At 38.8% G+C, this 12065-nt stretch overlaps 1 protein-coding gene across 1 annotated transcript; it reads left to right on the top strand.

Moving 5' to 3' along the window:
* Positions 1 to 357: 357 nt before the first annotated feature.
* On the top strand, positions 358 to 11853 carry LOC143031451 (uncharacterized). Its single transcript, XM_076195275.1, has 2 exons — positions 358 to 442; positions 10350 to 11853. The coding sequence occupies exon 2, from the start codon at positions 10366 to 10368 to the stop codon at positions 11851 to 11853; it is 1488 nt and encodes a 495-aa protein (XP_076051390.1). The 5' UTR covers positions 358 to 442; positions 10350 to 10365.
* Positions 11854 to 12065: the final 212 nt, after the last annotated feature.

Raw genomic sequence — 12065 nt, 5'->3', positions numbered from 1 at the left:
TATGCCATACTGATTTAACGGCGGCAAAAGTTCTGGAAGTGGTCGGTACTGCCGATGAATGAAAGGTTGGAGGATTAATAGTCAAGCAAGATAACCTCGAGGAACTTAAGATTTAGCATAATTTTTGCCAATCGAATATAATTTCAACTGAAGTCTAGCATATTCCAGTTTGAGAAATCTGGTAACCTTGGTCGTGTGAATATGAGAAAAGTGAAGTAATAAACGTAGGATTCAAGTTTTCAAGAATCAAGACATGCTTTAGGAATAGTTTTTTTTTCATTTCACGAGAATCTGTTCTTGTCCTTAAGTGTTGTCACTAAACAGCAATTTTTCACTGTATTTATTTTTCACGCTCAAGATCAACATTGTCATGTAAACAAACGCGGAGTACGTACAAACACAATGATACTATTCGTCTTGTATTTGTGCACGATCTTTTGAAGTAAGTAACAATTTCGAATTGAGCGCCTTCACAGAAAAAACAATTGTACAATGTACAATTTCCCTGTAAATTCGACTATTGTAAAAAATATAAATGATAAAAAAAAAAACACCGAAGTTGTAAGGGTTGTCGAGATCTTGCAGTTATTTATGCATGACAGGACGTGTCTGGGGCCGTATACACAAAACTTTTTTGTTAGCCTTAACAATCTCTGCTAGCTAACAGAAAACCACTAAAAGTTATACACCAATGCTTAACTAACAACTGTTAGCTAGCAAACAGTTGTTTGTCAAGTACCGCTAAACAGCGCTGAAGTTAGCAGCTTATGAACATGTAAATGGACGTATTATCAAAAATTGCACACATAAAACAGTGTTATTAATGCAGTTGTTCAGAATTTATTAATAAAGTATCATGATAGCACATAGATATCGTATGTATGGGTTTTTAGAAGTACTTATTAACCAACGACAGATATTTTTGGACGAAGGCGCATTGTACAGGCGGCCGTGCCACAGACAAATCTTCCGACAGAAGACTCAACAATAATTTCAGAGGACATAGACATGGCAGAAGAAACACAGAAAAAGAAAAGGAAACCAAACTGGTCACAAGAGGAAACACTCCTCTTGATCAACGTGATTATGGAGAAAAAATAATAATAAATGGGCGATTCAAGCCAAGTTTAAACCACAAGGATAAGAGGGAGGCATGACAAAGCACGTTGATGCTATGGTATTGTTTTCTGTTTACATATAAATGTTCATCGACACTTGGAGCCCCAATTCTAATGTTTGTGCCATCTATGGTACCCACAACACCGGGAAACCTACAGTTTTCCATATGAACTCTGCTTGTTTTACTTGCACTACTTGGCGAGTCAATAGGAATTTTACAAACCGAGTTACAATATTTGGTTCTGATAGTGCATCAATTGTTTGAGTAATGACATGGCTGATTGATGCTTGCGAGGTCCCAAATTCGTCACTGCTGCATTTTACCTGTGGCTAAATATCATAGGGTAATTGCCACCTTCGTCTCAGGACTCAGTGGTCGATTCCGTTCTGTTCGGGATTGAAGTTTGTTCCTCACTAAATCAGCCATTTTTATTATACCAGCACGGTTCATTCTGAAGCGTTTGATGAGTTCGTCGTCATTGTACTCGTTAAATATGTCCCGTCGCTGTCGATAAACTCGCAGTCATCTTTTTATTTGCTGCTGCTCCGCCATCTTCTCTACTAACAGGAACTTGTTAAGAGCTTAATAGTCCTCCTCAGCACTTTTATCTTAACAGTACTTTTAAGGCCCTAACAAGTTTTCTGTATCACTGTTAGTGCTTAACAGCTAAATGTTAGCCTTAACAGGAATTTGTTACCCTTAACAGCTATTTGTTAGTGCTAACAAGTTTTGTGTATACGGCCCCTGGCCTAAATACCTCTGTCATCACCACAAATTACCAAGTTATCTGTTCCATAGAGGGCTCGAAGTGATCAACACTCCTATGGATGATATTGATATCATTAGTTCCTATAAGTGCTATAATCAAATATTAAATTGTTCTTTTCCATTGTCATGCAAACACATTTTCCACTTTTCTTTTTTGCATTTGAAAGATCTCTTGGTATTATTTTAGAAGGCCACACCCACACAGTATAGCATTAGAAAATAGAATATTAATTTTATAAATTAGAATACATCAGTGTAATATGTTTCTTAGCAGAAAACATTACTAATAAAAGCTATGCACAAACTAATGAACTCGCGTTGAGTACTTTAGACACCATCTTTATTTTGATAGATTTGGAAATCAAAGACGACAACCTTGATGACCTCTGGAATTACAGGTACAGCATTACTAAGTGCAGGTTAGGTTAGAATAGACAAATTTATCATACTTTAATTTCTTGAAACTCCGCATCTATCAAAATAAAGATGGAGTCTCAAGCAGTTGAAAATGCTGCATTTCTTTGTATATAGCTTCTAGCAACTTTTCTGTATTGATTTCTTCAAGAACTTTTTCTGTTATTGATTTCAACCAAGAATAACATATGTTGATGAATTTTAATTTATGAAAGTATTATTCAATTTTCAATTGCTATATAAATCGTTAGTTCGTCCACATTTGGAATATGCTGTTTCCGTATGGTCACTGAATCTCATTAAAAACATTGTCATTATCATTTGTCTGTCTGATTTTCATTTATTATTTGTTATATGTCAATTTATTATTATTTACTATTTACCTGTTTGTTTATCATTTAACTATACCTATGCATTTATTTATGTATTTTATTATAGTTTTTACTAATTATTCTATTATTATTATGTTTTTTTTTCTTCGCATCCGACCTAGATATGGACCAAAAGGTCTCCTGTCGGCATGCTCCGCCTTTGTAATCCTTTGTAATCCTTTGTGTACTTCTTAAAATGTACTGATCTGTTTGTTCCTATAGAGTGGTTGTACTAGATTAAGTTAGGTTAGGAGCTATTGGACCATACGGTTTTTATGTTAAATATCTGTGTTGGCATGATTATAGAATTTTATCAATTTGATTTACTACAATAAATAAGATATTGCTTTTTTTTATCTAGAATGTCATCTATGAACATGCGAAAGCCTGATACACTTAACTACCATTTCTTTTAGACTGATTCTGTCATCCATTGACAGTTCATGGCATTGTAGTTAGGGGAAGACTGTTGACCATAGTTTCCAAGAAAAAAATCTCAAAAGAAAGTTTTGTTATAAAATGAAAGATTGCATGAAAAACTATAGGAAAACCAAATATTGGTTAATTATTTGCCTTAGTTTAGGCATGGTGGTGTAGTGAATCTGCACATTTTACCACTTTGAGGTACAGTAGTGAGTGATTTTCATGCATGGGTGAGTGACAGGGAACATTTCTATTACTTTTTCACTTTGTTCTTCACCACTGCTGCTTCAATTGTCCACTGGTTCTCTCCTTTTCCCATGAATATTTTTTATTAAATTGTCTTACATTTTACACCACAAAAAGTAGAGAGTTGTGGGACACGCGGAAGTAACTGACCTGCCCCTTCCATGATGTCTGAGGAAAACAAAGGATGCATGGGTGGGTAGGTGTAGTGTGTGGACTAATTCACCCTGATTTGCCAAACTTTATTTTAAGACAAATGGAAGCAAAATGCAGACAGCCAAGTTGAAGAAAATCCTTCACATTATATGATGTCACAATTACACACTGTTTATTATATGATGCATGTCGCAGTTTACGGGTTTCTCTACAATTGTCCCACCTTCCTGTATAGTCATGTAGGGGACCAGCCTTTCTTATAACTTCCCAAAAGTTATTCCAGGAATTAATGCATATTTGGTCATACTATTTACCAACAACTACAGACAACTCCCTTGAAATTAACTTAATTTTAGATAATAATACTATTATTGAATTGCATTGTAATGTATTGTGTTGCATTGTATGCTAGTGTGGGGAAAAGTAGATTAACCTCACACACAGAAATACAGGTCCCAGATGATAACAAATGTGTGAGGAAACAAGTCATATCAGGACTGATGACATTTTTGGCCTGTCACTCACCAGGAGGATAAGCCATTGATGAAAACAAGGGAGATGCAGAACTCAGAATGTCAAAATCAGAAGTTGTTTAGAATTAAGTTTAAAATATACCAAAGGTCAGAAAAATGAATCAGAAATAAAATATCATAGTTCATATTAGGATAAAGATTTTGGTGACAAAAGAGAATGTACAAAGTCAGGAAGATGAAAGATTAGAAGAACATATAGCAATGAGTCTATTTAATAGTAGGTCAGACCAGAGAGAGGAAGAGAAACAGAGAAAAAGTCAGTCAGAGAGAGAGGATGACAATCTAGGGCTTACAAACTAATTTACATTGATGAGACTGTGATGCTTGAGGGGAGTGGGTGGGGGATGGTGGGTGAGGAGGTATGTATGAGAAAAAAATTTGACGCAGCCCGAAGGGATTTCTCCGTCTTCTTTTCTGCATGAGGGGACGGAGAGGGGGGGGGGTTGCTGAATTTATGAAGCAGCCTTGCTGTGGATGTGCTGTGTCTTGCGACACTGCTTCTGACCCAGGGCAGTGGACAGGATGCAGGGATGACCCGTCATCCATGAGGTGCCAAGATAGGAGGGTGGAGGGGAGTGGAATATATAGGAAATGAAATGGGTGGGAGTGATTTCTATGCCTTTTTCTTTTTGGCTACCCCCCCGTGTAAGGAGGAAAAAGCCTTTGGTAAATGTATGTATGTATTTACCTAGTTTACCTAGTTGTATTGTGCGGGAAAGGGAGCTATGCTCGTGGTGTCCCGCCATTGTATCTCGCAGTGTCTACTTTGCTTTTAAACTCATGAATGGTTTTTGCGCATACTATTTCATTATCCAGTTTGTTCCAAGTGTCCAAAACTCTATGTGGAAAACTGTTTTTCTTCAGTTCTCCTCAATAGCTATGTTTTTCTATTTTCTTTCCATGTCCTCTTGTGTTTCTCTTGTCCCAGTTAAGTAAGTCCTCTCTATCAAGTATCTCTGTGCCTTTCATGATTCTGTAGATGGTCAATAGGTCACCTCTCTCTCTTCTTTGCTCCAGTGTCGGTAACTCCAGTTTAGCCAGTCTCTCCTCGTATGATAGGTTTGCAAGTGCAGGTGCCATTTTTGTAGCTGCTCTTTGGATTCTTTCTATTTTCTTTATATTCTTTTTGGTACTGGGGGACCACAATGTCGCCGCATACTCTAGTCTAGGCCTTATCAATGTAACCAATATTTTTTTTTATCATGTCTTCGTCCAAGTATGCAAATGCCACTTTTATTGATCTTAGCAAGTTGTAAGTCTCCCCGACAATTTTGTTAATCTGTTTATCATAGGACAAGTCGTTCGTGATAATTACTCCCAAATCTTTTTCGGATCCTACTTTCTGTACTTCCTTGGTTCCAATTGTATATTTTCCTGATATTCTGTTTTTGCTTTTTCCGAACTCCATTATGCTACACTTCTTAGTATTAAAATCCACTTCCCATTTCTGACTCCAGTTCCATACCCTATTTAGGTCTTCTTGCAGTGCTTCACAGTCCTTATCAGTTTCTACTTTCCTTAACAGTTTGGCATCGTCAGCAAAGAAGCTCATGTAATAGTACTTTCATTTCCTCGTCCATGTCATATAGATAGCAAACATTATTGGTGCCAGTACAGATCCTTGCGGTACTCCACTGATCACCTCTTTCCAATCTGAATATTTTTCTCTGAACACTACTCTCATCTTTCTACCAATCAGGAAGTCCTCCATCCATTTTAGTAGGTTCCCTTGTATTCCTCCTATGTGTTCCAGTTTTTTTTAGTAATTTTCTGTGTAGTACCTTGTCAAAGGCTTTTTGCAAGTCTAGGAATGCACAATCAGCCCATCCATTTCTTTCTTGCACTATGTCTATTAGCCTTGAGTAGAAGCATATTAAGTTTGTGGTGCATGATCTTCCTTGTCTGAACCCAAATTGTCTTGGGTTTAATATGTTGTTGTCTTCCAGATGTTTTACCCATCTATTCTTGATGATTTTCTCACAAATTTTGGTTATAGTGCTTGTTAGTGATACTGGCCTATAGTTGGTGGGTTCTTCCTTGTTTCCTCCTTTATATATTGGTACAATGTTAGCATTTTTCCAGTCATTAGGTATCTTTCGTTCTTTGAGTGAGCTATTTATTATGATGTGTATTTTGTCCGTTAGTTCTTCTTTGCATTCCTTTAGAATCCAATCTTCCTTTCCTATGCTTTTCGTTCCTCTCCATGTCTATTTCTTCCTTGAGTACAGTTTCGATGAGGACATGGTCACTCTTTCCAATTGGTGTCTTGTACTGGACTTTGTCCACTATTTCAGGTTCTGTTGTAAATATTAAATCTAGTTTCGATGGCTCTTCGTTGTTTCTGTACCTTGTGTTTTCACTGACCCATTGGGTCATTGTGTACTCCATGGTCATGTCTAGCAGTCCATTGCCCCACAAGTCATCTCCTCCTCGCACTGTCACAACAAATTTCTTGGTCAACAGGTCACCTGTGGTTATAGTTGTGTATTTCCCTAGTATCATACAGGAAGGGGAACTATGCTGATGGTGTCCCACTTTTATATCTCGCAGTGTCTCGTTTGCTCTTAAATTTGTGTATGTTTTTTACACACATTATTATTTTGTACAGTTTGTCCACCACTCTGTGTGGAAAACTTTTTATTTATTTATTTATTAGATCTCCTTTTTTTCTTTTTTTCCATGCCCTCTTGTGTTTCTCTTGTCCCAATTTAGTAAGCCCTCTCTATCAAGGACTTCCATGCCTTTCATGATTCTGTAGATGGTCAGTAGGTCGCCTCTCTTCTTTGTTCCCGAGTTGGTAATTTTAATTTAGCCAGTCTCCTTATATGACAGGTTTAAAAGTGTTGGGGCCATTTTTGTGGTTGTTCTCTGGATTCTTTCAATTTTATATTCTTTTTGGTATTGGGTGACCATAGTGCGGTAGCATACTCCAGCTTAGGCCTTATTAGCGTGACTAATACTTTCTTAACCATTTCTTCCAAACTCCAATTTAACAAGTCCTCTCTATCGAGTATTTCTGTGCCCCTCATGAGTCCATAGATGGTCAGTAGGTCGCCTCTCTCTCTTCCTTGCTCCAAAGTCAGTAACTCCAGTTTAGCCAATCTCTTCTCATACGACAAGTTCGAAAGTGCTGGTGTTTTTGTGGTTACTCTCTGGATTCTTTCCATTTTCTTTATATTATTTTTGGTACTAGGTGACCACAATGTTGCCGCATATTCTAGTCTAGGCCTTATCAGTGTGACTAATATTTTTTAAATTATTTCTTCATCCAAAAAGGTAAATGCCACTGTTATTGACCTTAGTAAGTAATGGGATTCTCAAACAATTTTGTTTATTTGTTTTTAGCAGGGGACAAGTCATCTGAGATAATTACACCCAGATTTTTTTCAGATCCCACTTTCTTTACCTTCTTAGTTCCAATTTTATATTGTCCTGATATTCTATTTCTACTTTTTCCGAGAAGCGAGTACATGCCTTGGTGGATTAAAGAGTGTAATGAGGAATAGACATTTGGGAATGGATGCTAAAAGGAGACTGTATGAAGGAATGATTGTGCCAACAGCACTGTATGGGGCTGAAACATGGAACATAAGAGAAGAAGAGAGAGGGAGTTTGAATGTGTTTGAGATGAGATGTCTGAGAACTATGATGGGGGTTACTAGACTGGATAGAGTGAGAAATGAGGAGGTGAGGAGGAGAACAGGGGTGGAAAAGGAGTTGGGAGATAGGGTTGATGAAAAAATATTAGGATGGTTTGGACACATGGAAAGAATGAGTGAAGAAAGACTAGTAAAAGAGGTATGGAAGGCAGATGTGGAGGGAGTGAATATGAGGGGACGTCCTAGGATGAGGTGGATGGATGGGGTGATGGGGGCTTTGGGGAAGAGGGGAATGTCTGTTGAGGAAGGACGGGAGAGGACAGAAGAGGGGTGAATGGAGAATGGTTGTATATGGATGATGTGATTGCATGAGGTGGAATGGGCGGGGAGGTGGGGTAGTGTGTGTGAGCAAAATTTGACGCAGCCCGAAGGGATTTCTCCCCGTCCTCTCCTTTTATGCAATGGGGGGATGGAGAGGGGGGGTCGCCGATTTAATGAAGCGGCCTTGCTGTGGATGTGCTGTGTCTTGCGACACTGCTTCTGACCCAGGGCAGTGGACAAGGTGCAGGGATGACCCGTCATCCAGGAGGTGCTAAGATAAGAGGGAGGGTGGAGGGGTGTGGAGTGTATTCAGGGATGGAATGGGTGGAAATGATTTTATGCCTTCCCCTTTTTGGCTACCTCCCTTGTAAGGGGGAAAAAGCCTTGGTATATGGTATGGTACTTTTTCCGAACTCCATTATGCTACACGTCTTAATGTTGAAATCCACTTCCCATTTCTGACGCCACTTCCAAACAATATTCAGGTCTTCCTGTAGTGATTTGCAATCTGTTTCAATTTTTTACTTTCCTGAAGAATTTAGTATCATCTGCAAAGAAGCTCATGTAACATTTGACATCATCATCCATGTCATTCACATAAATAACAAACATTATTGGAGCCAATACAAATCCTTGTGGAACTCCACTAATCACCTCCTCCCAACCTGAATATCTTTCTCTGAGTACTACTCTCATCTTTCTACCATTCAGGAAGTCCTCCATCCAGTTTAGCAGGTTGCCTTGTATCCCTCCTTTATTTTCCAATTTTTTAAATAATTTTTTGTGTGGTACCTTGTTGAAAGATTTTGTAAGTCTAAGAAAACACAATCAGCCCATACATCACTTTCTTGTATTGTATCTACTAGTCTTGAGTAAAAACAGGTCAAATTTGTGGTACATGATTTTCCCTGTCTGAACTAAAATTGTCTTGGGTTTATTATATTATTTTCTTTCAGGTGTTGTACCCTTCTACTCTTGATAATTTTCTCACAAATTTTGGTTACAGTGCTTGTTAGTGAGACCAGTCTATATTTAGTTTGGTTCTTCCTTGTTCTTGTTTCCTTGGTACAATATTGGCATTTTTCCTGTCTTTTTGTGTTTTTCCTTCTTTAAGTGAGCAATCTATTATGATATATGTTTTGTCCATTAGTTCTTCCTTGCATTCTTTCAGAATCCAATTTGCAATTCTGTCCAGACCATGTGATTTTCTAACATCAAAGTTTGTTAAATGCTCCATTATTTCTTTTTGTGTTATTATTATTTCACTCATGGGGTGGGGGGGTGGGAGAGATCACATTTCACTTCCTTCATCCCAAATACTGTACCTTCTCTTTGGTGAAAACTGACTTGAAGTGATTATTCATGACTTTGGCCATTTCTAGATCTTTTGTGTATTCTATATTTCCTTGGCTTAGTTTCACCATTTCCTGTTTATTTTTAAGTTTACCATTTACATATCTATAGAATAGTTTGGGTTGTTCTTTGCATTTTTCTATAATGTCTTTTTTATAGTTCCCTTTTCCTCTCTTCGCACTTTTACATATTCATTTCTACAGTTTATATATATTTGCTATTTTCTAGTTTTTTGTATCTTTTCTGCATCTTTTCCAAGCGCACTCTCTTTTCTTCTATCTTTTGCCTCACTGCATTTTCTGTTGAACCAGCATTTAATGTACACCCTCTCTTGTTTCAGTCTTGGTACATACCTATTCACGCCTTCATTATAATTATCCATCAAAATCTCCCATTTCTCTTCCACTTTTGTCTCTTCCATGTAGAATTTTTCCCAATTTGCATTCTGAAAGAATTTCTTTAATTTTACAAATCCTGTTTTATTGTACATCAGTCTTCCTTTCCTATATTTTTCATTTCTCTCCATATGTATTTCTTCCTTTAGTTCAGTCCCTAAATATATGGTCATTCTTTTGAAGTGGTGTCTTGTATTCAATTTCATCTACAATTTCAGGTTCTGTTGTGAATATTAGATCCAATCTCCACAGTTCCTGATTACTTCTGTATCTGGTGTTTTCATTGACCCACTGTGTCATTGTATATTCCATGGTCATGTCCAGTAATACATTACCCCACTAGTCTTCTCCACCTTTCACTGTCATTTCCTCCCAATGTGCTCCAGTTTCCATACAAGTTCACTTTGTGGTACATACATATACCAAAGGCTTTTTCCCCCTACACGGGGGGTAACCAAAAAGAAAAAGGCATAGAAACCACTCCCACCCATTCCATTTCTACTTTATAAAAAGCTTTTGGTACAGTTAAGGTGTGTTTGTACTCACACTACTGTCTGGCAGTGAGGTTGTCATGAATATAAATACATGATATATAGACATTTAGTATAAAATGCAAGCCATAACATGTCTTGACTTTCATCTCTTCCGTTCAGACTGACAAGAGATAAGATGGATGGTCCAGTGTCCAAGTTAGTGAGTGATGACTTGAATCAGTGGAGAGGAGATGATAAGAGCTTTCCAAAGCAGACCCACACGACAGATGCCCCTCCCAAGGCTCATATCAAATTAGAACAACTTCAGTCCGATACCTGCAAAGATGATTCTGCTTCTCAGCAGGATGGTCCCATTCTAGAGGACACTGATATGACTTTCAAAGAGGAAAAAATATTATTTTGTGATATTTGCCATTTGACATTTGCTACAATAGATGAGTTTGAGTGCCATGGTAAGGTCTGTGATCAGAAAACTTCCCAAAAAGATCAGTCTTTTACCTCCACCCTTACAGGCAGTTTTGCTGTATTGGATGACCATTGCTGTAAAGAAAAGGAAATGCAATATAATTGTTCTCAGTGTAGTATGGCCTTTTATCAAAAAGGAGATCTCCAAGACCACGTTAGGAAGACACACACAGAAGACAAACCCCACAAATGCACATTCTGTCATGCAGCCTTTACCCGGCCTGGGGACCTCAAGGTGCACAGACGTGTTCATACAGGGGAGAAGCCGTACGAGTGTTCCTTGTGCATCGCTCCTTTCAGAACATCAGGACAGTTGAAGTCACACATGCAAACTCATACAGGCGAGAGACCGCACGAGTGCAGCTTATGTGGTGCTGCTTTCTCTCGAAGAAGTGGCTTGCAATACCATACACGGAAGCACACAGGTGAGCGGCCATATGAATGTGACCTATGTGATTCTAGTTTCTCCCAGTTAGCTACCTTGAGGACACACATGCGTACTCATACAGGTGAGAAGCCATACGAGTGCAGCTTTTGTGATGCTGCATTCTCTCAGAGAACTGGCTTGCGATACCACACACGGAAGCACACAGGTGAGCGGCCATATAAATGTGAGCAATGCGATTCTACTTTCTCCCAATCATCTGCCTTGAAAACACACATGTATACTCATACAGGCGACAAACCACACAAGTGTAGCTTTTGTGTTGCTGTTTTCGCTCAAAACGCTAGACTGCAATACCATATGCGGAAGACGCACACAGGTGAGCGGCCCTATAAATGTGAGCAATGCGATTCTACTTTCTTACATTCAGCTCACTTGAAGTCACACATGCAAACTCACACAGGTCAGAAACCACACAAATGTGGGCTTTGTGGGGCTGGTTTCTCAAGTACAGGCAACTTGAAGAAGCACATACAGAGACACAAAAGTGAGAAGTCATATCAATGTGAGCAATGTGATTCTACTTTCTCAAGATCAGCTCACTTGAAGTCACACTTGCAAACTCACACAGGTCAGAAACCACATAAGTGTGGGCTTTGTGGGGCTGGTTTCTCAAGTACGAGCAACTTGAATAAACACATACGGAGACACACAGGCAAGAAGCCGTACCAATGTGAGGAGTGTGGTGCTGCTTTCATAGAAGCAAACAAGCTACGCAGGCATATCAGGGTACACAAAGGAAAGAAACCATAAGTGCAAATACAGGGATACCTCACATTGCGACACCCCGTTGCACGACAATTCGCTCTTGCGACATTTGAAAATGTAGGAAATACCCCGGAGGTACGGGAAAAAAAAAAACATGCAGTGCCACCGCTGGCGCGAGGCCACAGTGCGTACTACGCACGCACCGCTCTGTCTGCCCACTTACACTCCACCTCGCACATTGCGTGCCCTGAACGACG

The sequence above is a fragment of the Oratosquilla oratoria genome, chromosome 12, assembly GCF_046742065.1.
Source record: "Oratosquilla oratoria isolate Oo_2021 chromosome 12, ASM4674206v1, whole genome shotgun sequence".
NCBI lineage: Eukaryota > Metazoa > Arthropoda > Malacostraca > Stomatopoda > Squillidae > Oratosquilla > Oratosquilla oratoria.
This window is presented reverse-complemented; position numbering and strand designations above follow the sequence as displayed.